The 27,671-nt window shown below is 43.9% G+C and overlaps 1 protein-coding gene across 1 annotated transcript; it reads left to right on the top strand.

Moving 5' to 3' along the window:
• The first annotated feature begins 222 nt into the window (after positions 1–222).
• On the top strand, positions 223–22,364 carry QPCT (glutaminyl-peptide cyclotransferase). The gene is made up of 7 exons (XM_084900628.1): positions 223–382; positions 8,557–8,703; positions 11,930–12,208; positions 15,992–16,168; positions 18,633–18,732; positions 20,211–20,327; positions 21,728–22,364. The coding sequence occupies exons 1-7, from the start codon at positions 257–259 to the stop codon at positions 21,871–21,873; spliced, it is 1,092 nt and encodes a 363-aa protein (XP_084756754.1). The 5' UTR covers positions 223–256; the 3' UTR covers positions 21,874–22,364.
• Positions 22,365–27,671: the final 5,307 nt, after the last annotated feature.

Here is a 27,671-nt window from a genome sequence, read left to right as displayed (position 1 = left end):
GCCTTCCAGAACCGCTCGCCGGGGTTGCTAAGGCCGGGGTGGGGGTCGGGGTGGGGGTCGGGGTGGGGAGAGGAGAGCTGCGGCCTCACCCCGCGCCGCAGGGGGGATGGGGGGCTGGGTGGGGGCGGAGGGGGGAGGAGGGGAGGAGGGAGGGGAGGAGGGAGGGGAGGAGGGAGGGGAGGAGGGAGGGCACAGGGCGCGCGCTCCCGGGATCGTGAGCGCGGGCGGCGCGGGGCGCGGGCGCAGAGCCGCGGAGATGGCAGGCGGCGGGCACCGGCGCGCCCTGCGGGGCGCCCTCCACCTGCTGCTGCTGGCCGCGCTGCCGCGGGCCACCCAGGGCATCGGCCGGGCCGGGGGCGCCGCCGCCTGGACCCAGGAGAAGGTGAGGGCAGCTGGGGCGCGGGGGTGACCTGGGCGGCTCCTGCCGGGTGCTGGGTGGGTGCTGGGGGTGCTGGGTGGGTGCCAGGCGGGCGCTGGGTGGGTGCTGGGGGTGCTGGGTGGGCGCTGGGTGGGTGCCCGGCGAGCCCTCCCGGGCAGCCAGGGCGGCGGTCCCCGGCCCAGCAGCCTGCCGCTCGGGCTCCCGGGGAGGGGGGGGGCTCGGCGTCCTCGCCAGGGGCCTCGCAGCCGCGGGGACACGGGCGCCTGGCGGGCGGGTGAGGTCACCGGTGCCCTCGGCTGGGGCCGCGGCGGAGGCAGAGGCGCAGGGTGGGGGTCTGGTCCTGGCCCCCGCGGGGAGGTGGGAGCGCTCCCGCCGCTGCATCCCGGGACCCCCTGGAGACGGCGATGTTTCCAGGTAGCCTCTGGACAGACGTGTGTTACTGTCAGTCCGTTTTAGGAAGCTCGCTCTCTCTCTCTCTCTCTCTCTCTCTCTCTCTCTCTCTCTCTCTCTCTCTCTTTCTCTCTCTCTCTCTCTCTAAGATATCTTTAAAAAATATATTTTATTGATTTTTTTTAGAGAGTAAGGGAGAGAGATAGAGAGTTAGAAACATCCTTGAGAGAGTCATCGATCAGCTGCCTCTTGCACGCCCCCGACTGAGGATGTGTCCACAATCAAGGTACATGCCCTTGACCGGAATTGAACCTGGGACCCCTCACTCCACAGGCTGATGCTCTATCCACTGAGCCAATCCGGCTAGGGTTGTTGTTAGTCCGTTTTAGATTTTCAAGCAGCTCTGAAGCAAGGATCTTAACTGGATACTCACTATATATATATATATATATATATATATATATATATATATATATATATATAGTCTCAAAAGAGAGTAAAATGCAGTGGTCAGAGCAATGTATCCAGGTAGAGGTGCAAATTTCATATAAGGAGCTTAGAATACAAGCGCCTTGCAAGTGCCCTCCGTGTGAAGTAAGTTATTTCCCTTTCTTGTGTAACAATTTGGAAACCATGACATTGCTACAGAGGCTTGTGCTGATGTGAATGGTATTGGAGTAACATGGTATGGCCTTCAAGATACAATGAAAGGCAGCGAGGCAGAGGGATATCAATGCTGACAGTGTTGTTGAACACATCTTTTAAACGATTACAACTCACGTGCCTGTGTGTACGCACACGTCTGAATACGGGGCACTCGGGAGAATGCACAGGCCCCGGCTGGCGCTTCAGTCTGCTTCTCCCAGCCACGTGCACAGGTGTGGGAACAGCCCTGGTCAGTTCCCCGGGTTAGGCTTCCTGAACCTCACCCTTCAGGGCACTTATGTCAGGTGAACACATAAGGGAGATCATCAACCACAGGGAGATCATCAACCACAGGGATGCAGGGAGCCAACTCAAGAATAACTTCCTTATAAGAAAAATCACTTGGTCAGAAGGTGTCCCATTGAGGTACCGACTCCAGTCCCGACCTTTGCTTCCCTGTGAGGACCCTCCCGGTCAGAAATTGGGCACAAAGAACCAGGATGGGGAGCTATCCCAAGCCCGCCTTTCCGACCCGTCCGGAGGGTTGGGGGTAAGTGAGATGGGAACTGTGTGAAGGAGCTGCTCTGAAGGGACCGTTGGAAGGCAGGTTGTATGTGTAGGTGGCAGAAGGTGCTGCATTCTTGAACTGTGTAAAGCCCTGCGGACTTAACCTTTGGAAATGTCTTTTTTTAAAAAAATATTTTTTATTGATTTCAGAGAGGATGGAAAGGGAGAGAAAAATAGAAACATCAATGATGAGAGAGAATCATTGATCAGCTGCCTCCTGCGTCCCCCCCCCCCCACCCCCCCAACGGGGATTGAGCCCACAACCTGGGCTTGTGCCCTTGACCGGAATGGAACCTGGGCCCCTTCAGTCCCCAGGCCGACGCTCTATATCCACTGAGCCAAACCAGCCAGTATTGGGAATGTCTTTTAAAGTTCAAGTCCCTTTTATAGTTACTTTAAGAAGCTTCTGGTCACTGTAGTTTTGGGAAACTGGATGCTTTCTGCGAAAATGGTGCAAGCAAATGGACAAACGACCGAATCAGCTGTGGCTGCGCCCCAGAGGCCCCCTCCCTCTTCTTTCTGTAGGCCTCCGTGAAGTCCTCCAGGCGGCCAGCACACTGTGCGGCCTGGGAGGAGCATTAGTCACCACTGAGACACAAGCCTTCCTGCTCTCTGTGGCATGTATGTTTCAATCATGTGAGATGTGCTCTTGGGGAGGCGTGGTAGAGCACAGATGTTGAAATCCATTTTCCTGGCTGTGAAATAAGGGTGTGTCTCTTCCAGCAGCATCCAATATTAAAAGCAGTTCAACCTCAGCTTCAGGTGGTGTTTCAGAAGATAATGATTTGGTTATTTGAAACCTGCAAGTCTGGAATATTAGGAAACTCACAGTGAAGAAGCTACATTTATCTCCGGTTTACAGATGAGGAAACTCGACCACGATTACACCCATGAATTGAAGAGCCCTCAACTCTCTTTTCCTCTTCTACTTTCTCCTCCAGAGTGGCCGAGGCCTGGCTGATGGTTCAGGGACAGTGTCCAGCTAGTGAAGGAGTATGAGGAGATTGGAGGGCCAGAGGAAGAGCTTGCATACCCCTCTCTGGGTCAGGGTGGACCCCAAATGGAATTCCCAAATCAGTCATTTTGTTTTTGGAACCCTCTCTTCTCTCATTCCTTTTTTCTCCCTTCTCTTAATCTCCCTTAAAGAGCTTACAGGCCATTATTCTGAGGGTTGGTCCATATTCCAAAATGACTTCTTCTGAATCTTGCCTTCCCCAATACTTCTTCTGAATCCTGTCTCCCCCAATCTCAGAACCAGTCCCTTTAGTTGGTACAACCTTGTCAACCAGCTGTTAAAAGGAATCTAATGAAATCAGTCCTCCCGTAGGTGTGAATGACTGATGACTTCGTTTTTAAAACGGAAGCTTTTAGCTCCAACACGTTAAAAAAAAGTATGGCTTTTCTTGACGTCTTGCAATTATAAAGTTAACTTGTGCTGGTTTTGGGAAACTAGGAGAATATAGAAAAGAACTAAGAAGGAAACTATTATCACCCATGTTCAGAGATAATTGCTGTTAGCCATTTGGGTGTTCTTATTTGTTTTCTCTCTATAATATAAACATATACATACAGGGTGGGGTGGAAATAGGCTTACAGTTGTTCATATGGAAAATAATACAATAATTGATAAATAACAATATAAGAATAAAGTCTGTTTTTTGCACTCCCAACTGCAAAGTCCAACTTTACCCGCCTTGTGTGTGTGTGTGTGTGTGTGTGTTTATAGAGATGATAAAATTGTACCAATCTCATGAGTTTTATTAGAACTGAATGAGTTATTCACAAAAAGCATTTAGCACAGAGGTTGTCATATAGCAAATGTTCAATTAAGGTTACTTGTTTATTTTTAAAAATAAATACACATGACTATTTCATACTAGAGATTGTGCAGCATATACAGTTTTATATCTTACTGTGTTGCTTAATTGTATGTGTGTTTCCTTGAGCTCATGATTTATTGAAAGCATCATTTGATGTTTACAAAATCATCATCATTCCACAATTTAACGATCCCTTTATGGCTGACTATTCATATCGCTTCCAGACTTCCTCTAGCGTTAAGCTGGGACCCAGTGTATTTTAATGGTAGAATTTTTCTTTATTGTAGCAAAGGTGAAGTTCAACTACAAAGTGGAAATTATACCAGGGATAGAGGTGTGCCCCGCCAGCCTGAGTGGGGCCGACGAAGGATGGAGAAAAGATAGACAAAGAGAAAAAGCTGGGTCTAGGTGGATCTTCTGTGCCTGGCTGAGGCCACAGAACAGACCCAGACTGCAAAGCTGATGCTTTATTTATTGTCAGGGACAAACAAGGTAGTTTACAATGTTCTTGTAAGTTTGTTTTGGCAGCCACTTGCTGCCCCTCCCACAGCCCACTAGCTACCCAGGAGAGAGCTAGGGAGCAGCTACAAGATCAAGCTTAAAGCTGGGACTTGTTTGCTACTTTGCCAGCAGGTCAGTCCGACGCTTCACCCTATAACCGCTCCCTACGTGGAGGGACAGAGTCTCTGAACAGAGCAACCATATGCAGGAGAGCTGGCCTCTCCTAGGAGTCCTCCCTCAGGGTCAGCTCTAGCAAGCTGACATTCCCATTTCACATTCCTCTGCTTCTGGAGCCACATTCTGGAGCCACATGTATTCTAAACGTCCTTAGTCATCCATCCGCCCATCTCCCTGCCATTGATTCTTATGGAAACAGCAACAGACTCAGTGGTAGGAGCGGTATTGGTAGCAGACCAAGACAAAACGCCCCATTTTGAACTTCTACTAAAGGTAAGTACTATGACATGGATTTTTACCGATAAGGAAGCTTGTCCTAGTCACAGCTACAAAGTCAGGGAGCTGGGATTTCACCCTGAATGGTTCCCAGCCTGCGCTGCTGCGTTGCTTTTTGGTAGATGCCTGCCTGCATGGAAAGAAGAGGCACACCGTTATCTCACTCGGTTCCCTACCCTTCCACCACTGCCATTTGTCATGCCAGCGGCATCCCACATGCAGAAGGAGTTCAGTCCATGCTGCCTGGGTTGCATTTGCTGGTAGAGACACAAGTGTTACCCCGAGTGCTGCTGGGAGACCCTCACCTGGGGCGGAAACTGGCATTGAGTCGGCTGAGCTCCTGTAACGCTCTCCTGTTCGGGCAGTGATTTGGTACCGCATATCCCTCTGACAGGTGGGCCAGCTCTACAAACCATGTAATTAAAACCCTCCATGGCCTGGAACCACGTGGTCAGCCCAGAGGCGTTGCCTCGGGATATCTGGTTCACGCTTTTTGAGCTGAAAGATTTTTGTCTCGGAAAGCAGACTTATTGTCTCTTCCGCCTGGGCGAGGCGCGGCAGGGGCTGTACGAGAGACTCAGTCCTCCGAGAAGCCCTGAACGAACAGAAAATGGCCGATGGGTCTCTTTGAACTGAACTGAACCTAGACTCGCATTGTGGGTTTTGCCCTTGACATGGGCCCAACACTCTTTCTGCCTCATTTCACTTTCACCCAGCCCAGGCTTTCTCTCCCGGTTCTTCCTCTTTTCCTGCCTCTCCTCTGCATATGGATGTTTCTGTTTATGGAGTTCAGAGACTGAGTCTCCATAAGCGTTGAGGGAGTGCCGTGTAGGTTGGAGAAGTCAGATGCTCTCCCCTCGGAGCTTTCATGAATAGAAAGGCTTAATGTGCCGAGTGTGGTGGTTTTCCGTGTCCAGCCTTTGCTGACTGGGGAGCTTTTATAAACTGTGATTTCACAGGGGGGCAGAGACGGGGAGGGCTCGTCTCTGAAGTGCGTTAATGACATGGCTGAGCTCAGGAGCCCGAAACAACTCACACAAGTGTCTGTAGTCAGGAGCATCCACAGCCTGTCTGTGGAACTCATCCTGGATTCACCCAATAAGCCGTTTCTGGATGATACCTGTCGACTGTGTTTCACCCATGTTAGCTGTTACACTAGAGATGCTGGAGAGTTATGTTTTGTTCCTCTTTTTTTTTTTTCTGAAACCCCTTAAGAATTCTTTCAGGCCTTCATAAATCACCTGTTAAAACACGAGCTTCACCCTAGCTGTTTTGGCTCAGTGTATAGAGCATCAGCCTGTGGACTAAAGGGTCCCGGGTTTGATTCCGGTCAAGGGCATGTACCTTGGTTGCGGGCACATCCCCAGTAGGGGCTGTGCAAGAAGCAGCTGATCAATGTTTCTCTCTCATCAATGTTTTTAACTCTCTCTCTCCCTTCCTCTGTAAAAATCAATAAAATATATTTGCAACAAAAAACAACAACAACAAAAAAACCATGAGCTTTATTTTCTTTGTCTGTGGACATGACCCCATCCACAGCGACCAGGTAGGCTCTGGGATGGCATATTGTAAATCATTAGAAAAGAAGTCACTGTTCTTTAAAAAAAAAATAAAAATCCTCACCTGAGAATATTTTTCCATTGATTTTTAGGGAGAGTGGGAGGGAGAAGGAAAGACAGAAATATTGATGTGAGAGAAACACATCGATTGATTGCCTCCTGTACGAGCCCTGACCAGGGCCCAGACGGGAGGAGCCTGCAATCGAGCTACATGCCCTTGACTGGAATCGAACCCAGGATCTTTCTGTCTGCAGGCTGATGCTGTATCCACTGAACCAAACCGGCTAGGGCTCAAACAGCTTTTGAAACAATAACTGCCCTGGGCCAACCCAACTCTTAAGTCATCACAAGCATGGGCTATCAGAAACTCAAAAAAGAGCAAAGCTCACCAATATTGAACCGCAGCATTTCCTGGCCCTGTGGCGTAGGTAGCCACCTGTCTCTTCTCTCTTTATAACTGCTTGTGCATTGAATGATTTCATATTTATGACAGCAAAAGTCCCATTTTACTTTATCCTTATGTAAACACAGTCTCAGTGAAGATAGGTTTAGAAAGATAGTCACCTGTCACTTCCTTATTTGATGAATTCACCCAATCTTTATTGAGTGCTCAATATGAGCTAGGAAGAGAGCAGAAAAATAAGGGAGTATTGTCCTCACATGAAATCAGGCATTAATCAAGTATAAACCCCAGAAAGTGTCCTCTAAGCCAGTGTTTCCCAACCTTCTCTCATGATGAGAATCACCTGGTGGAGTTGTTAAAACACAGATTCTGAATCCCAACTAAGAAGTGCTAAACTAGAATTTTTGGGAACATATAGGTAAAATTGTATACTTAACTAGTGCTCTAAGACAGATGTTATAGACAGAGCACTAAGTTAGGTATGCAATTTTACCTATATGTTCCCAAAAATCCTAGTTTAGCACTTCTTAGTTGGGATTCAGGAATCTGTGTTTTAACAACTCCACCAGGTGATTCTCATCATGAGAGAAGGTTGGGAAACACTGCTCTAAGCTACTGTCTGAGATGAGGGGGAGTTTGCCAGGTGAAGAGGAAGGGACTAGCCTTCCAGGGAGAAGGCACTGCAGATGCGAAGCCCCAATGGGAGCAGCCTTACTCTGCTCTGGGGCCGGTAGGATGCCAGGGGGACTAAAGCAAGGTGAGCTGGGGCGAGTGACTCCTCCTAGGGCTTGTGAGCCCGAGGGAGAGACCAGACAAGCTCTCATCGGCCAGGTGAAGCCATAATTAACCACGTAAAGTCTGCTGACTTCCTGCCTCCACTTTCTTATTTCTTCCTTTCCCATTTCCAGTGTTTTGGCATTCAGCTTTCGTTTTCTTCTCCAAGTGCTGTTTGAGAGGTACTGTAGAGGCACTTTGGTTGTGGAGTACCAAGGGATTTAAAGGCTGCAGTGGCAAATGGATTAAGGAAAGATTCTTAAAATGTATTAGCAGTAAACAAATATGAACTTAAGAACGGGAGATAGATAAATTGATATTTTTAAAATCTCAGTTTTACAAAGCAATGGTACCATCAGGCATTATAATTACACAGGAAATGTGTTACGTATTCATTTTCAGGTTCAAAGCATTATATTAATTTTGTTTTTAAGATAAGCTGTCAAAGGAATTAGTTTAGCCCAGCTGGCATGGCTCAGTGGTTGATTGTCGACCTATGAACCAGGTTACAGTTTGATTCCCAATTAGGGTACCTGTCCTGGTTTCTGGCTCAATTCCCAGTGTGGGGCATGCAGGAGGCAGCCCATCAATGATTCTCATTATTATTATTATTATTTTAAAAGATATTTTATTGATTTTTTACAGACAGGGAGAGAAACAGAATTAGAAACATCAATGAGAGAATCATCGATCAGCTGCCTCTTGCAAGCCCCCTACTGGGGATGTGCCCGCAACCAAGGTACATGCCCTTGACCGGAATCTGCAGGCTGACGCTCTATCCACTGAGCCAAACCGGTTTTGGCTGATTCTCATTATTAATGTTTTCATCTCTCCCTCTCCCTTCCTCTCTGAAGCCAATAAAAATACATTTTTTTTAAAAAAAAGAATTAGTTTAACTTTCTAGATCATGGGGCCAGTTTTTAATTTGACTAGCTTTGTGTAACGTAAGAGCTATCCCTTTATTCTGAGATTCAAAGCCAATATTTTCAACCGCAGATGTCTCAGGGTAAGTCTTAAACATGTTATGAAACAATAGTTGGTTAAATAACGTTGTTTAATCCTCAGAATGATCACCAACCAGCCACTCTGAATTCATCGGCTCTCCGGCTGGTGGCAGAAGGCACCAGTATTTCTGAAATGTGGCAAAATGACTTGCGGCCTTTGCTGATAGAGCGGTACCCAGGATCCCCGGGAAGCTACGCAGCTCGCCAGGTGAGAAAAGAGACGTGTTCCTCTCCTTTAAGACGAACTCAATTTCTGACCTAAAGGCTGCTGAATACTTGCTTTCACACGAGGGGTAACATACCCCACGTTCGGAGTTCTCTAACTTTCAGATCTGCATTCTGATCTTATTATTCGCCAAAATAAGCCACCAAGAGAACCAAACCACTGGGAGTAAATGGCTCTTTCGTTAAGCATTCCATGTTAACCTAAACCAATTTCGGTGAGAAATCTCTGTGTGGGGTATGGCATCAGACAGGGCAGTAAGTGCTCAACTCTTGGTCATTTCTATAACAACCTCTTGGACCCCAAACACCCAATATTGACAGCCTTAGACAGCCAGTTCTGGGCCGTGAGTGAGTTACTGTCCCATCAGGCTTTCCTTTGGGAAGTAGTATTTTCCCTGGTGGGAGAGTCAAGGTCAGTGCTGAGCTACTTTCTCCAGTGCAGTGCTTCTCAAGCTTCTGACTCTGGCCCATGGTAAAACTAAGTGTGTGTGTGTGTGTGTGTGTGTGTGTGTATGCAGAAGTCAAGCAGTCTCATTTCAGTCCAGATTCTGGAAGGGTTTAACCTTGACTTTTCCATCTATCACTGGGGAGTGGATGCTGGGGGGAACCAGCTCTGTGGTGTGTGCTCACAGATATCTCTAGCTCTGGACCTTCTCATTTCAATGAAAGGGCTCCTCTCTTCTTTCTTATTTAAAAGAAACGGGCGGGTAATAATAAAAACATAGCCTACATTCTACACTGCATGTTAGCATGGCTGGTGGGCCCAGGCAGTTGCTGTCCGGAGTGAGGGAAGCACACCGGCTTTAGACTTTCTCCCACAGCCAAGCGCCCCTTGCTCAGACATTCTGGCGAGAAGAGCAGTGGTTTTTGCAGCCTGCTCCACAGAATTGTGGTGGGAACTTGCAGATCAAGTCTGAAAGCCAAAAGCACAACAACGAGATGTATTGGTGATGTAATTAGGTGGTGCAGCCAATAGGGTTGTTTAGAAAGAAATTAGTTGCTAAGACAAATAAAAAAATATTTACACTGAGTTAAAAAAGATTGCTTTAGGCAGAATTCTTTCTGGGCCATTTGCTGATGCTTTTGAGGATTTTAATGTCAACATCCAGATCAGGAATTATCGCAACTGGTTTAGTAGTTGAGAAACGAGTTTGTGTGTGAGACTTCAGCTGAGCAAAGCTAACAGATATATATTTTAAATCCCGATTCATGTTGTAAGCACACTGGCTGCTATTGGTGCTGAAGACATTTTATAGAGCAGCTCAACATCTGGATGCCAGATGTTCTGGAGTACATGGCTTTTGAAAAAATTTTTTACATAACCCCTTTTATGGAAAATAATTTTTCCCTCAAGTCTGAAGATAACTTATTTTCATATTCTGTGTAAAGCTTGTCTTAAATGCACAATGCTTACTCTCTGTTCAAACTACTAATATTCTCTCCTATATAATAAAAGGGTAATATGCAAATCAACCAAATGGTGCAACGACTGTGATGCCAACTGACCACCAGGGGGCTCTCTCAATGCAGGAGCATCAGCCTGCAGACAAAGATCCCGGGTTCGATTCCAGTCAAGGGCATGTAGCTCGATTGCAGGCTCCTCCCCGGTCTGGGCCCTGGTCAGGGCTCGTACAGGAGGCAATCAATCGATGTGTTTCTATCACATCAATATTTCTCTCTGTCTTTCCTTCTCTTTTCCACTCTCTCTAAAAATCAATGGGAAAATATTCTCAGTTCTCTCCCTGGAAGCTTCCTGCCACAGTTTTTTCACGGTCCTTGCCCACATGCCATGTCACATTAGTTAGGGCAGGAGGCCACACAAGACTTGGTGAGGCTAGAAAATTGTGCTTCCCTGGGAGAAAAGAATCTCCCCTTCCTTTCCAGTTATTACGTTATTTGTTTACCACCTCAGGGTCCATTCCCACCGATGTTAATTGTGGGACAGATTGCTGGTTATGTGGATGGTGAGTTTGTCCCTTGACTTTAAAAAAAAAAAAAAAAACCACCTTTAAGGCAACTTACAAAGATGTATTAATTTCAAAATAAAATAAATGGAACCCAGTGAGAAAAATGAGGCACAGGGAAAATAAAGGCAGGAAAGGGCAATGAAACAGTGATGAACTCACCCATAGATTCTTTAAAAAAAAAAAAACATTTTATTGAATTTTTACAGAGAGGAAGGGAAAGGGATAGTTAGAAACATTGATCAGCTGCCTCCTGCACGCCTCCAACTGGGGATGTGCCCGCAACCAAGGTACATGCCCTTGACCAGAATCGAACCTGGGACCCTTGAGTCCACAGGCCGATGCTTTATCCACAGAGCCAAACTGGTTAGGGCTCACCCATAGATTCTTAAAGAAGACCATTCTAGAGTCTGATGTGAAGTTTCTTTTGTATCTGATACTTTGCCCTGTCATTTACCGTGTTGCTCATACGGTCTAAGATAGCCAGGAGAAGTGGGTTTATTTGTACCAGAGCATGCAGTGGGTCTGGGCCTCCCTTGCGTGCAGAAGGAAAGCTGCTTGATAGTCACTGTGGTTCAGAGCCGCTTATTGATTCTTAGGGTGGGCAGGACCTCAAATGTCCCTACCCACCCCCTTGTTGTGGGACTCTCTTTCTAGTACCTTGAGCAGGTGAGCATCAGTGTCTTTTGTTAGTGTTCATTATGTTGTGAAGTACCTGCTGGACTCCAGGCACCTGCTATACACTGGGGACCTAAAGAGCCGTGCTTGCCTCAAAGAGCTTAGAGTGGAAGTTGAGACCTGTAGGTCCCTGGTACATCTGTTTTCTCAAATATGCCTTCTTAGCCTCCTCGAGAAATTGAAAGTGGACTTTCTTACATTTTGAACTGGATCTCTGTCTCCTGACGTGTAGAAATGTTCATGTTAGATGAAGTGAGAAGAGTAGGATTCTACTCCTGTGAAAACACATCCCTTTGCCAATCTCTGAGCTTGTGCTAATACATGTTTGTGTAAAAATAAAAGAGAGAAGATGCACATCAGACCATTAGTGATACTATTAACAATTTGTAGGGAGGATATTGGGGGAGAGGGAGAAGATTAGCCTTTCTTTATACACCCGTTCTATTCATCCCATAAGCACGTGTTGCATTGTTAACTTGAAAGGCCTATAAGCAACTTAAAACATAACTGAACAAATGAAACCTGCCTTGGTCTGAAATTTTTTGTTTGTTTGTTTGTTTTCATCAGCATATCATGCAGAGAATTCAGAGACTTCAAGCTGACTGGGTCTTGGAAGTAGACACCTTCTTGAGTCAGACACCTTACGGGTATCGGTCTTTCTCAAATATCGTCAGCACCCTCAATCCCATGGCTAAACGACACTTAGTACTTGCCTGCCACTACGACTCCAAGTATTTTCCCCACTGGGACAGCAGGGTGTTCGTGGGAGCCACCGACTCGGCCGTGCCGTGTGCGATGATGCTGGAACTAGCTCGTGCCTTAGACAAGCAACTCCTTTCCTTGAAGGTACGTGTTTCCCTCTCGTAGGTAGATTCTTGGCATAAAACACACGAGCAGTCACGCAGAGTGAATTTGAGAATCCTTGTGGGGGGGAGTGAGAAGGCCATTTAGAAATGTAGACTTTCAGGACATTTTGTATTAACTGTTTGCAAAAATGGCATGGGTTTGAGTGAATATTAATTGGAGGATTACATTATTTGAAATGTCAACCATGGGCAATTAATCTAAGATACATGACAGCTGAATTCATCAATCGGCACCTGGTTTCTTCGTTTCGAATACCCATTAAACTAAGGGCAACATTTCTTCATGAAAAATTAAGAAAGCGGAAGGGGTAAATGTCTGAGAACTCTGTTTATTTCTTCTTGTTTGTGGAGCCACGGACATCACAGCCTTCTGATCTGAGAGATGGTGGCCCTCAGGAGTGAGTAATGCAGACATATCGAGATGAAAAGCACGAAGCAGAAATGCATTATTGTTATTATCCGTGGATCTCGGCTCAATTTTATGTCACATAGTGGAGCTTTTGTTAATGTTCTCAGCTCAGAATACTTCTGGGACTCCCCGATGTTATTTCAGTCTCTGTGTTCTGAAGGGTATATTGGGGGAAAGTGCTAAACTAGATGAAGACGTTTTGTTCAGGTATCACTCATAAGCAAGTAAACACAACGAAGCAAAAACAAAAAACTATGTTCTCAGGCAACGGACGCCTCTGTCTCCCCTCGGAGCTTTATGAAGGGGCCGGCCTTGGGTACAATGTGGGCAAAGAAGTAAAATGTTTATCTTGTAATGGAAGTAATGGAGATATTGGGTTCTATTTTTGCTGGGTATGCTGCACTTGGAGAAAGCAAGAATTGTTTATAACCTCTCGGTATGCCTTTCACTGTTTTTTGTTTTGTCTTGTTTTTCTGAACCTTCTATGATGTCTTTGCCCCGTGCTCTACCCTGCTTTTAACGAGCACTCTCCCTCAGCAATTGGGTGAGGGAGTTCTGAAGCTGATGCAACCTTTTGATTTCTCGTGCTTGCATTCTCGTGTAAGGACATGAAATGAAATGGATGTGAGGGAGCGGCACAGGTTGTGTACTGGCTGCACTTTCTCTGGTGTACATACCCAAAGCAGGTATGGCCCTCATACCTGCTTTTGGTAGAAGGAGCTGGATGAGTTGTTGGGTAGGGATCCCCGTGAAAAAAACATGTATACATTCTCTTAATTACCCTTACGTTTAATAGACGTAAACAGTGATGTGGACAGCTTTGAAAAAGGGCTAGTTTTGGGTACAAGCATGGAGAGTATCAGACTTATTCACCCAGTTGGATTTTAATTTAAACGGTGGGAAGGAGTTGCTTTTAAGTTCTTCAGCTGTCATGGGTTGGGTAGGTGGTGATGATGGAATGTGATCTGGCAGAGGTCTGGATTATTGTCCCAACTCTTTGCAGCCCTCCCTCTCTATAATAATATTATAATTATATATTCACATCTTTTGCCTTATACCTTTGCTGTGTTCCTCCCTCCTCCCCCAATGTCAGGCCATACCTGCTTGTTCCTTACCTCTGGACTTGGCTATCTGACTTGTCTTGGCCAACAGAATGCTTGTGGATGTGACACAAGCGGAAGTGTGCTTGTGCAATTGGGCTTGGTCCCTCGGGCCTTTGCCATCACCAGGAAAAGGGTGTGCCCTGGCCAGCCTGCCAGACCCTGAAGGAGGATTAGAGAGACATAGGGAGCAAAGCCAAACTTGATGACTTGGATGAAGCAAGGCTTCTGATCCAGCCCAAACAGGCCTAGATCAGTTGTCCCCAGCTGACCTACACACCCAGGAGGATACATGAGTGTTGTTTGAAGCCACTGAGTTTAGGGCGCTTTTTCACACCTTGTTATTGAGATAGCCTTGGGTGGGGAAAGAGTGCAGATAATTCGCCAACTATGTCGACATTGGGCATGAGGCATCTATCCTATTGCCACCAAGGAGGATTGCGAGAGCTTCACAAACCAGGCTACACAGATAGTGAGCGAGGCAGAAATGGGGGTGGGGGGAGCTGGGAGGGAGAGTGTTGTTAAATCTAAGGAGCACTTAGATATGTAGGTGCCCACCCCACACCTGGAAGGTAGGTGAGCACCCCATCTGTATTCTTGTGGGAGACGACAGAATATTTTTCTAGAGAAAAGGAACCAGGGAGGTTCTGGACATGGAGACACTAGATGTAAAGGAGGGAAGTAGTGAGGCGCCTCCAAGAAATCAAGGAGGTTAGGTGAGAGTCCCCCATTGAACAGAGGTCTGCAGCCTTTCTCCCACTTCCAGTGTGAGAAAGCCAGCAGCCAGCTTGTGCCCAGAGACAGGACCCAGAGGATCCTTCTCTGGAGCCTATGAACCATCTCAGTGTAAACCCCGACCGGGCACCAGCTCACCCTGTAGGGAAGCCAACCCAACCAGTGTTATAGCACCTTATTCTTTGTCTGAGTGAACACCAAGGATGACCAGACATTTGAGGACAGTCTCCGACATGAAAGCAAACAAGCCAAACAAGTAATACAAATTGAAAAAGCACAAGGAGCAGAAGAGGACTTCAAAAACACAGTTTCTAATGCCCTTAGATAAGAGGAGAAGGGATATCTCTAACGGATTAAGGAAACATCAGAATCAGTTTGGTCCATTGGGAGCACATACCCCAGCACGCTAGTGAGGTAGAGAGTGCAAAGGGTTGTATATTTCCCTCTACCACGTTCAGCTGCACAAGTGTAGGCACGAAGGAAGCAGAGAGTGGGCTTGAGGTCATGTGTTTGCCATGTGAGTTTGACCAAGGCAGAGAGAGGCAAGGGAGTGGAGCGCGTTTTTTCAAGGGAGCGATTAGAATGATTGACTCTGGAATTGAAGCTGAATACGGAGTGAAGGGAGGACCTCCTGGGGGGTGAAGGACTTGGAAAAGATAAACGATTCAGTAGATTAGAGATTGCAGTTGGGCTGCAGATTCTGGGAGTTGGGGGGACTAATGTAAAAAGTGAGAGTTGTCAGACAGTGGAAAGTAAAACATTCATCTGAACCCTACTCACACTTCTAAGTTCTCCTAAAAACCATCTCTTGCGTGAAGTCTTCTCTGACACCCCAACGATTCAACCCCTCATTCTATCCGTTCCCAGATGACTTTTACTTTACATTTGTGACTCTTGGCACATTTTGCCATGTCCGTGTATTTGGTTTATCTTTTCTAACCCAACTAACGTGTAGGCTCCTGCAGGGGAGAGGCTGTAGTGATTGCTCTTTGTGTCCCTGTTGCATTTCTAGGGCAGGTCCTTGAACCTAGACTAAAAAAATAAATAAATAAATAAAATGCAGGCACACCATGGACAAGATGGATGAGTAGCCAAATAGATTTGCAGTTGTTCAGGTTGGGTTTCCTGGGATGCACACTCTGACTTGGAGGTTAGGATTTAGGTCATTTCTTAGGGAGTGGCCTTGACTCAACACCTGTGGCTGGGAGGGGAGAGCACTGGGATCCCACAGAGGGAGAAGCCAGGCTGTCTTTCAGGTACAATGGCGTTAGCCAATCTCTGGGGATTTCTGGAGGTGCCAGAGCCTCTCAAAGTTCTCTGAAGAGTTAGAGAAAATGCATAACTTCTATTTTCCCGGGGAGTGGGAGATGGTGAGATGGGCGTGGGGATGCGATGATTTCCAGGGAAGAAGGGGTGCCAAACAAATGATGGCATGGTTTCCCTCACTGTGTTCTCGTTCCTTTCTTGGTGGCTCAGCTGTCCTCTCTCCAGTTACCTTTTCACTGTTCTTTCCTACCAGAACGTTTCAGACTCCAAGCTGGATCTGTCCCTCCAGCTGATTTTCTTCGACGGGGAAGAGGCTTTTCTTCACTGGTCTCCTCAGGACTCTCTGTACGGGTCCCGGCACTTAGCTGCAAAGATGGCATCGACCCCACACCCACCTGGAGCGAGAGACACCAACCAGCTGCACGGCATGGTTAGTCTGGGAAGTACCCATGGTGCTGCGGCTGCCCTGCCGGGGCTGCCTCCAAGGCAGCCAAAGCTACAGCCAATTAAAGACCTAAAAATGCCCGGCATCCTTGGAGCAGAGTGTTTATAATAGAGCATTCCTTGGCAGGCCTTTGGGTTTTTGAGGAATCCCAGAGCTAAAAAGAATGATTCTGGGTTAGCAGTTACGCCTGAGCTCAATTAAAATATTTCACGGAAATGATATGAACGTGTACATAGTAAGTTTTAAAAATGTAATGTTATTGATTGAAGTTTTCAAAAATGTAAAAACACTTTTAATTAGAAGGCTGTAAAACATCCGATTAAGGAGACATCCGATTCAGTTTGGTCCAATGGGGTTGCATTCTCTCGGTACTGCGTGGAGGTGGAGAGAGCACCACCGAGGCCTGAGGAGGTGGGGGTTCGGGGACATGGAGTTAGAGTGGGGCATGGTGTGAGGAGGGGGCGAAGAATTTCCTCAGTGGAATCAAAGCGTCATAATGACTCTGCCATTTCGATGTGCTGATGTTGATGTGGTATTGTTGATGTCGGGGTGGAGACATTTTGATGCTGCCTTAAAACCCTGGTCTTACTGCCCAGTAATGGGTGCAACACACGACCCCATTTTCATCCCCAACCCTGTCCCCCTCCATCCCCCTGTCCCTCACCCTGTCCTTGGATTCTTTCCCTATTCTAATTCTCTTCCTCTATTTGAGCTTCACTCAGTCTTGAGTCTTCACTGACCCCTGCTTGGGACCTCAAGCCTTTCTTGAGTCTTCATTCTTCCCCGTGCCTTCGTGCATCCCTGACCATCGCCCTTTCTGTGAACCGATAGCCTATTTCTAACCACTCCACTTGTCCCAGTCCTTTGCCCTGTCACCTTCCCCGTCTGAGTTCACATGGCCAGGTTAAATGTCCCCTATGATTCTGACACATCCCAGATGGGCATTCTCTCTATCCTATGGTCCATTGGCAGCTCATAATGGGTCAGGGGAATATGGTCAGCACCTCATTCAGTCACTTGAACCCAAATGGCTCAAAAGGATTCAGAGGAGGAGAGACCTGGTTGATCAGTAGGAAGAACAGTTATTTAACATTCCAAATATATGAATCCATAATATGATTAAGACCATTAAGACCATTCCACCTCTGCCCCCCCCAAAAAAACGCTCATTAGCTTATCTAACCATGTAAATACATTCTGATTTCAACCAAGCCTATCTCCCCCCAATGAATATATTTAATCATCATTCATGACTAAATAGATACTATGTCTCTAGAATGATAGACTCTGCAAATATTTACCTACCATGTGTCAGGATTTACACTAGATATTTACCCACAGATGACCTTACTCATATAAATCAGTTCTTAAACCAGGGTTAGGCAGGGGAGGGGTGTGTGTGTGTGTGTGTGTATGTGTGTGTGTGGTCTTCAGGGAGTCCTTAAGCCTGCTGATGTTTAATGGCTCAAGCAAGTTAAGAAACACCAGTTTAAGTATAGAGTACATAATCAAAAGGGACTTTTAAAGATTAGCAAATTTTGCCATTCCCTAAACAATATATAACAACGACTGTCTGCATAGCACTGGCATTGTATATCTCAGCATTTACCTATATTATAAGTAATCTGGAGAGTATTTAAAACATACTCAGGAGGTTATGCTTAGGTTATTTGCAAATACTATGCCATTTTTCGTAAGGGACTTGAACATCTGGGGATTTTGGTGTCCTCGGAGGTCCTAGAACCAATCCCATGGGTATTGAGGACAACTCTATATGCACAACCATTGAATTGTGTGCTTTAAATTGGTAAAGTGAATTTAAATTTGAATTCTATCTCAATAAAGTTGTTTTTAAGATAGAAATAAATTTATAAATAATTAAATGAAACTAAAGGAGAAAGTGAAAAAAAAAAAAAAAAAAAGATCAGCAAGTTTGAGCTTCTGGTTTATAGAAAAGGAGAACCAGAGATACCAGGTCCTGAAGCTCCTGGTCAAGGAATTTTTCTTCTATGCTCACTTTTGGGAATAATGATTACTCAGTGTTCTCTTATTGGTGGTTATGTCATTATAGACAAAGAATAAAGTGGCGAATTAGAATGGAATAGATCAGAGGCTTGGACTCCCATCTGAAAATCAAGTTAAATGAATTCTTTTTAAATCTATGAAATATGTATTCAGATGTCCTCTAATTTATTTTCAGTGATATCATTCTGGGATTCCAGACACGAAGAGTCTACACATTGCCATTTAATGGCAAAGCAAGTTTTAATACATTTGCCGAAAGTGTTAGCTTACAGTGCTATTAAATCTTTTGTTTATACTAGTATAGCTCCCTAGATTATTCTCAATTGTTACTATGCCTATAGTTTTGATTCATTTTTTTTTTACATTGATGAGAATGAACTGTGTTTTTAGTGACAACGATTAAACAATATTTTTTCTCCCTTAGGATTTATTCATCTTATTAGATTTAATTGGCGCTCCAAATCCAACATTTCCCAATTTTTTCCCAAACTCTGCCCGATGGTTTGCTAGACTTCAAGCAATTGGTAAGCACCAATGTTATTAAAACTAGGTTTCTTCCTCCTGATAAACACTAAATTTTAAAATTCAAAATTTAAGTGTATGATTTGAACATATATTATACTTCACTGGCTTTTTCTCTTGCTTTATGGATTAATTATCCCTATTCATCTCTTTTAGTAGGCCCACTTTATTTTCCTGCATGAAACTGCATTTTGATATCCTATATAATAAAAGGCTAACATGCAAATCGACCGAACCTTAGATACTTTTCTTTAGCAAATTTCAATTTCTAGTTTGAAAGAATTGCTTTTGTGGTATTATTAATATAAGCGTCTGGGGCCTCTCTTAGCATATTTTCTTTGATGGTAGCCTCAAAAAATTGGGTTTGGCCATTTTTCAAGGATTTTCTGCACTTTTCTTATTTCCTCTACCAGAATGAATTTAGCAGTAACTTGCACCTTAATGGTTTTTAACCCATTGTGCTGCCCCCTCCTAGTGATACTAACTATACTTCAAACCATATCTAAATTGCCTAAAGAAAAGTTATATCCTAAGATGAAAGAATTGTAAGTGTCAATTAATGGATGGCGATTATTGTTTGGTGGTGCTTCCTAACAAATTACATATGTTCCTAAACATCTCCACGTTGCTAAAACATCACATATGCTTGCTTACCACTTGGACTAGTTTTGCACTTTAAATTTAGCAATTAAAAACACACACACCTTGCTATCCTGATGTATTTCATTCGATTGTCTTATACTTTCCTTGTGATCTCTTATCATTTTGTAGCATAGAGCTCATGTTATAGGTAACCCTGTAACACACACATGGGTTCTATGTTAGAAGATGGTGAGTGATGGAACGCAGGCCGATGGTTCTCAAACTAGAGTGTGCGTTGCCTGGAGGGTTTGTTACCACACACAATGCTGGGCTCCGTCCCTAGAGTTTCTGATTCTGTGAGTCTGAAGTGGGCCCAGATAATTTACATTCCTAGCAAGTTGCCAGGTGATTCTGATACCCCTGGTCGGAGACCATACGTTGAGTACCACTGATGCAGGTCGTAGCGGGTAATGCTTTTCCATAAAGTGGCCACTCAGTAAACTTCATCCTTATTCTGTTTGAGTATTACCCTTCCAAGCCCCACATCTCCTCTTAAGGTATTCTTCATACAGGATCTCAGATCTATGAGTATCTATGTTGTTTTCTCCCCATTTCCCCCCCTGTTTTTCTCATTCTTCATCTCTCCATTCTTCTACCGAGTTTCAGCCCTAAGAAGGTTCTCACCTGTAAAGCTACTGCCACATGTGACCCTTCTCACCCCCAAACTACTCCAAAATGTACACACCCATGTACAGCGCAGATGTCTATTGACATATGTTCATAGCTGCATGTTTTAAAAGCCATGGTCACAGGTTCTGAGATTTCACTCTCCTTATGCATTCTGCGTATTGATCAGATAAAAACAGATATTCATCTGCTGTCTAATTGTCCTCTGCAGAATATGAGCTTCACGAATTAGGTTTGCTCAAGGCTCATTCTCTGGAGAGGCGGTACTTCCAGAATCATGGTAATGGAAGAGAGATTCAGGATGACCATCTCCCGTTTTTAAGAAGAGGTAATAATGTGTGTGTGTGTATGTATGTATATGTATGTGTGCATGCACATGTGTGCTTTTAACCTATTGTAGTCATTGCAACAATCTAGAAGGATAAGCAGTCATTAGATTTAATGAATTGAACAATTAAATCATCAGTTATCTTATGGCTTCTGTTTTTTTTTTTCATGAAAGTCATTCGAAATCCTTGACACATTTATAGTTTTTCCCTGCAGCTAGTATATTTATGAAAGCTCATGTTCCATTGACCATGCCTTCACTTTTATAGAGTTAGGCTGTGTTCTTACACTCTGTGTAACTCTGATGTTTACTAATTAATAAGGAAGTCATAGCCTTGATGTCAATAGTGAGAGTTTAAACAAACCCAAGGACTCTTTTTAAAAAAATATATTTTTTTATTGATTTCAGAGAGGAAGGGAGAGGGAAAGAGAGAAACATCACTGATGAGAGAATCATTGATCAGCTGCCTCCTGCATGTCCCCTTCTGGGGACTGAGCCCACAACTCCAGGCATGTGCCATTGACCGGAATCAAGACCTTTCAGTTGCAGACCAATGCTCTATGCACTGAGCCAAACCGGCTAGGGCAAACCCAAGGACTCTTGAAAGAGCCTCCCAATTGGTCTCTAGTGTTTGCTCTTGCTTCCTATTCTTCTTCTTTTTAAAAAATAAATCTTTATTGTTCAGATTATTACAGTCTCTACCATGACCTGCAAGGGCCTCCATTTTATGACTCTGTTCTCCCTCTCTAACATCATGTGCTACGTCTGTCTCCGGTCAGTCTTACTTCAATCCAGCCACACTGGGCTTCTTGCTGTTCCTCAAACAGGCCAAGCCCACTCCTACCCCAGGGCCTTTGCACTTACTACTACTGTTGCCTAGAATATTTCTCCCCAGGCTTCTGCACAGCTTGCTTTTCATGTGTTGCATGTCTCTATTTATTTGTTATCTTCTCACAGAGGCCTTCCCTGACTTTAAATGCCTTCTTCTTGGCTCTGCTGTCTGCCTCTAATTCTCTATTTCCTCACTTTATTTTATTGTTCTTTATAAGCCATTTCACTTTCTAAAATTATTTTTTATATTTGTTTATTTGATTCTTTCTCTACTGGAATGTAAGCACCATATGACCAGGGCTTTGCCTTTTAACTGATGAAACCTCAACTTCATAGGGGCTGGTATATAGTAGGTGCTTTCTAATTGCTTACTGAATTAATTAGCATTTGTTTAATTAATGAATGACTTTGGAGTACAAGGGTAAGACATAAGGGAGTACACAGAAGATGATGAATAACCTACTGTCTTTATATGGATAGGAAAGAGCTCCCACTCAGACTTCTGCTCGCCAAATTACACTTTCTAGTTTAAATATGCACTTAATTACAAGTTGATTCTTTCTTCTTAGGTGTTCCAGTTTTGCATCTGATAGCATCTCCTTTCCCTGAAGTCTGGCATACGATGGATGACAATGAAGAAAATTTGGATGAAGCAACCATTGAGAATCTAAACAAAATTATACAAGTCTTTGTGTTGGAATATTTGCATTTGTAATATTCTCATTTGGTTCATGGTACTTGTATCCAGTATCAAATTCAAAAGTCAAGGTACAATTTGAAGTAATCTGATTCCAGACAAATACTGTGTGGAAACTTCTATCTCAGAAATTCGTTCTGTAGGTAGATTTGATATGTGATTAATAAATCCTGGATTTATGTCATGTCCTAAACTTCTTGTTCATTTTTATCTGGAGATAAAAAAGGGAAGTAGAAGGAAAATAGAAAACACATGTCTTTAAGGGATTCCTTCAGCTAAGAAACTATGAAGCTAAATCAAATTCATATAGTCAGTATCAGGCTCTTCTAAATTATACTTAAATATTATGGTGATGTGCAATAGGTAGCCTAAGTTTTATGATTTTTTTTAATACTTGGGAATTCATTGCATATAATACAAAACAGAGATGTGGTTTGAAGATTCTTGAATTTCTTTGAGAAACCTTTATTTCCTGGAAATTAAATCAGAATAAAATGCCATGTTGTGAATTTCTCTTTTTTTTGTAGGTAAATGAAAATTTTTAGAATTTAAAGTACAGTTCAACTTACAGAGTTTAACAAATTTAACATTTTTTATTTAAAAAATAATATAGTTAGTAACAAAAAATAAACAATGGAAAAAGAAGGAAACTATCATGCCAATATATTAACAGAATCTCCATTCAATCTTTAGTTCTCCCTCATGCATTTTTAATGCAGATTTTCAAAATGTAGTTATAATCAAACTGTGTCTATAACACTTTTATCCTTTTCCTCTGTTTAATTATATAATTACAAGACATTTATTTGCTGTTTTGTTCTTGGATTGAGATGAGGACAGAAAAAGACTGTTGAGTGTGATCTCCAGAGTCAATTATGAAAGTAACAGAATAGTGGCACAGTAGTTTTGATAATTTTTGCATAGGTAACTTACATGCTATTGACATTTGGCTAATTTCTTTTAGCATATATATATATATATATATATATATATATATATATATATATTTTTTTTTTTTTTTTTTGCAGCCGATTCACAGAAGCAAAATTTTGGGCTACAAACACATAGGAATTCATGGGTTTTTATTTAGTTATAGGAAACAATGATCTAGAAATACAAACTTGGTCAGTTAAACAATTAAGAAACTGATCCTGCCATCGAGATGAAGTTAGGTGGGCCTCTGCTCCATATGCTCCCTGTTCTGAGCAGACAATCAACAAATACTCATTGAATCAATGTGCTGGGCCAGGTAGGGCTGGAGACAGACCAGCTGAGTGGGGAAGCAATGGCAGCTTTAAGTTCAATGACAAAGGAAGTCACTGGAAAAGGAATTTACTTTCCAGGAAAAAAATGGAAAAGTGTATTTTTATCTATATAATGATATAAAAGAATAGTCAGAGTTATATAATCATATATGTACATGCGTAAGTACTTGTAATTTCGTGTTTATAAATTTTACAGAATTAGCTTTTTTAGGATTTCTTTTTATTTTATACATTTGCTTCTGAAATTATGTAAAAGGTGTCATGTCTTTGTAAGTTAAACAATATTATGAGTGAACACTGAGTACTGTCTATGTCAGACAGTGTCATAGCGCTATATATGTTTTTACCAACTCAATCCTCACGAGAATCCTAAGGGGTAGGTGGTATTATTAACCCTATTTTATGACGCTCAGGATAGCTAAATGTCTTCTTCAAGAGCACGCAGTGAGTAAGTGGCAACGGTGGGATTTGAACCCAAGGAGTCTGGCTCTAATGCTCATGCTTTGAACCCCTGGAGAGTGCTTCCTTTTGACAAGAAAACAACTTTGCAGGATATTCTCAATGCCAAATGCAAAGCAACAGTTGTACCTTGACCTTACTATAGGTCACTAGTCTGGGCTGCTGCCATGAGTCAGCTGACAGCATTAGGCTGCAGAGGCTTTCGGGATTGTTTTTTTCTGCCACAGCAAAGGCTGTTTTCACCTCAGTGTGGGTAAAACAGGAACCCACGTGAGTGCTTCCAGGGCTAAAGGGCCTAAGCCACGAAGCAGGATTAAGGAAGGCTGAGTTTTCTGGATCGACTTTGGAGAAGATAAAACATCTGAAAGGGGTTCAGGGAAACACTTTTTTTTTTTTTTAACATCAGAAAAAATGATTTAACTGATGATATTGAAACAGAATGCAAAGAAGTTTTAACAAGGAACCTAAACATCAGTTGACATTAATACAACACACACACACACACACACACACACACACACACGTATACATATATAATTATAAGCTTAAATGTAAGTTCCTTTTGAAACAATGAAATTAATAGATCTATCAATATCTGTTGAGCTGGCATTAGTTGAATTATTTTTAGAGGAGGAAGTTGGAGGATATGTTGCAATGAGATAAAGGGAAAAATAAAAACAGCTTACTCCGTGCAGGTTTCCTTCCTTCCAAATGGTACATCCTAAAATTCTGTTCACTAAGAGTTTGCAATAATGTGAGAAAGGCCATCATAGTGCCCCACAGGGAAACATTTGAAGGTACTAATCTTGATACTAGCCTCTGAAATATAGTATTCCGTAGAAAGCATGCCAGCCAGAAATAACACTTTTAAAAAAGTATAGCTGTGAAGGCAGATCTCCATAAATATTATGTTGTAGTTGGAATTTTTCTATGTGCGTTTTGGAGCATTTCATTACCCCTAAGAGAACAACTGGTATGTGTTTGTCCATTATATCAACCCTGCAACACATAGGGCAGTTTCTTTTTTTTTTTTTTTTTTCCTCAAGAGAAATGACTTCAAAGGAGCATATCCATAAAAGAGTATTCATAACCTTGGCATTAAAAAGCAGATCACGAGCCTGTTGTTGTCGCTCGAGGCCTGTGGCTGGAAGAGAGAAGACAGATCCTTTAAAACGGAGACATGTTTTAGATGGGGAAGCAGTTGTCCTGAGAACAAAGCAACCCATGTTTCCAGCTCCAACTGCAAATCCTTGAACTGTTTATCCCATGGACCTTCTTTCTCCCATCAAAGAGGCACATTCACTGTGGCACTGCAGCAGAATCACACGAACACCCAACGTTCGCTCAGTCAACTTGGCCCAGCTGGACACGATTACTTATAAAGGGCAGGGGGGGTGGTGGTGGGGGCGCTACGGGGGGGAGGGGCAGCCAAAACAAGACACTTGCATTTCTCTGATGTACAGACAGCCCCAAATGAATCTTGGCCGTGGTGTCTTCTGCTGAAAATGAAATCTAATGTCTTTGCAAGCCCCAAATCGGAGGAATGATGGTGTGGGAATCAAAGGACACAAAAGGAAGATGAGGGAGACCCTCTGTGGCAGCCAGAGTCACTCAAAGCGAAGCTCACAAGAAACATTGGGGAAATTACTTCCATTTGCTTTTCATGAAGGTCTGGGGCTGTGTTTTCCTAGCCAGCCTTCCCACCAATTTCTGGCTTCAAAGATGAGTGTACGAGAGAGCACGGTTTCACTCTGAGTCCTGGGGTCACGTTCTACAGAGTCTGAAGGTCTAAATATCGTTTTGAAGTGGTTTAACTGCCTCCTCTTCTCCCTGCTGTCTCACTTCTCTGACTCCCCTGGTCCATCTTCCAATAGTCCAAGTACTGCTTTGTTGCAAGGGGCACGGGCGTGTGTAGCTACCTCCTCCATGTTTTGCAGAAGGGCTGAGGGGGAGAGGAGAGGCCGGTAGCTGGTTGAGCCAGCAGGGTGGTGTCAGATACCCCTCACATCCTCCTAAACGTGGAAATTGGCCCCAGGATCTTGGCACTAGATCCAACACAAGAACTCATGGCGGTCTGGAAGAGAGCTGAGATGAAAGAACAGCCTGTGTCGTGGCTGTAGCCCTCTGCCCGGGTTGGGTTGGTGTGCTCACGCAATGTGAAGTCATCTCGCTGTGCTCAGATTTCAAAGGCAGCACATGGAATGCAGCCCACTCTCTGACATCTCCAAATGTGCCAGTGGATAGACCATTTGTTGGAGGATTAATATTAAGAGCACACAATTGGCAAGAAGAGAAACAAACAGACAAAAAACACACCATGGTTTAAAACAAAACAAAACAAAACAAAACAAAAAAAAACAACAACTCACACCAGAAAACTCACAAAGATTAATTACAAAGGCAATGTGAAAAATAGACTTTACAGCCAATAAAGTATGAACAGCACTGAACCCTTTATTCTCTTCCATTGACAGAGCACCTTGGGGCACAAGAGGTCCTGGGCATTTAAGGATTTAACATTTGTGGTTTCAGATAACAAAAAAATGACATGTAATAAATTATTCAAGCTGAGTTTGGCTGCAGAAGCAAATGAGATTAGCTGACTACCAGCCATCAGTCAGTCTCACTGTTCTCTAGTCATCCATGCGGTTAACACTCTGGAAGCAATAAAAGCCACTTGTTTGTAAAAAACGGACTCCCCAGCACTCCCCACACCTTCTAAGCCAGTCTCTCTTGCTGGAGATGTAGTTAAAGAGGTCTAGAAAAAATAGTGGTGGCACAGAGTAGCTTTGTAAGTATTTTGATTTTTTATGAATCGGTGAATTAAGAGTATGAAACGATCCCTCTAAAACTTTTGGGTTTTAAAAATTGTCTTCTGAGGGGATACATTATAAGCTGTAATGTTACTCAAGAGTGTTTAGGATATTTTTCTTGGGAATGTGGAGAATCCATCTTAGGCTATGCTAGAGTTATTGAAATGAGTAATTGACCACAACTGGTCCTTTGATAGGTTTACCCGTTCATATAGCTATAAATTAGAGTCCTCGTTTTTAAAGTTAGTGAATGTAGAGACCAACTTATTCTTAGTTGATGTAACACTAGACCCTAGGGAACTTGATTTCTGGTGTAATTTCACCTTGATTAGGAGAGGCCTCAGAGATTTTCTAGTTGATTTGTTCTCAAATGGGGGAAGTCCATGCCCTTAGGGGGCATTGAGGTGTGTGTGTGTGTGTGTGTGTGTGTGTGTTTGTGTGTGTGTGTCTGTGTTTGCGTGTGTGTGTGTGTGTGTGTGTGTGTGTGTGTGTGGTGTATGGTAGATTTTGGGTTGGGTGGTAGATTTTGGGTTGTCATAATTACTGAAGGGTGCTCTAGCATTTTGTGAGCAGAAGCAAAAAGGAATGTTCAGAACAGTGTGCACAATAAAGAGTTGTCTCACCAAATGCCTTCATTGAGAAACATCCTCATTCTAAAGGTACAGATATCAAGATTCAGAGAGAATGCACCATTTAAGATTCTTTTGGCCACAAGCGGCAGAATCCCTAGTTCAAATTTATGCAAGTACAAAAGGAAATTTATCTAATGTCTCTGGTTCAGGTACAGAACCCTATCTTCCTATCCCTCTGCTCTGCCCTCCTCTTTGTCAGCCCCAAATTTAGGTAAGCTTTTCATCCTGGGCAGGATGAATGCTGGTAGCCCCACAGCTCCGATGCTAACGAAAGGAGAATAGCCATTTCCTGTCCACACGGGTCCACAGATTCCTAGGCCTGATTGCCATTGGCCCAAGTGGAGCGCTAAGTCCACCCCTGACCCAGTCTCTGGGCTGGGGGATGAAACGCACTGGTTACCCTTGGCCTTGGCTCATGCTTACCCCAGCAGATGGGGATGGGGGAGGGTGAGCTTCACCAGACCACAGGATGAAGATCAGGTGAGGGGATCCCCAAAGGAAGGGCTAGAGAAAGGATGTTGTACAGACATGAGACACAAAAGTTCACCTCAACAAGCCAGTCAGGTGACTTATGCACACGCCTGAGGCATGGTACCGTGCTGCCTTTATTCTTATCTTACACTGGAGGCCTGGCACATGAAATGTGT

The sequence above is a fragment of the Pipistrellus hanaki genome, assembly GCF_964339955.1.
Source record: "Pipistrellus hanaki genome assembly, chromosome: 12".
Lineage (NCBI taxonomy): Eukaryota > Metazoa > Chordata > Mammalia > Chiroptera > Vespertilionidae > Pipistrellus > Pipistrellus hanaki.
This window is presented reverse-complemented; position numbering and strand designations above follow the sequence as displayed.

Coding starts and splice junctions, on each gene's coding strand:
- QPCT (XM_084900628.1), top strand. CDS start 257: ATGGCAGGCGGCGGGCACCGGCGCGCCCTGCGGGGCGCCCTCCACCTG. Junction 8,704..11,929: donor GAAGCTACGCAGCTCGCCAG/GTGAGAAAAGAG, acceptor TGTTTTCATCAG/CATATCATGCAGAGAATTCA. Junction 12,209..15,991: donor AGCAACTCCTTTCCTTGAAG/GTACGTGTTTCC, acceptor CTTTCCTACCAG/AACGTTTCAGACTCCAAGCT.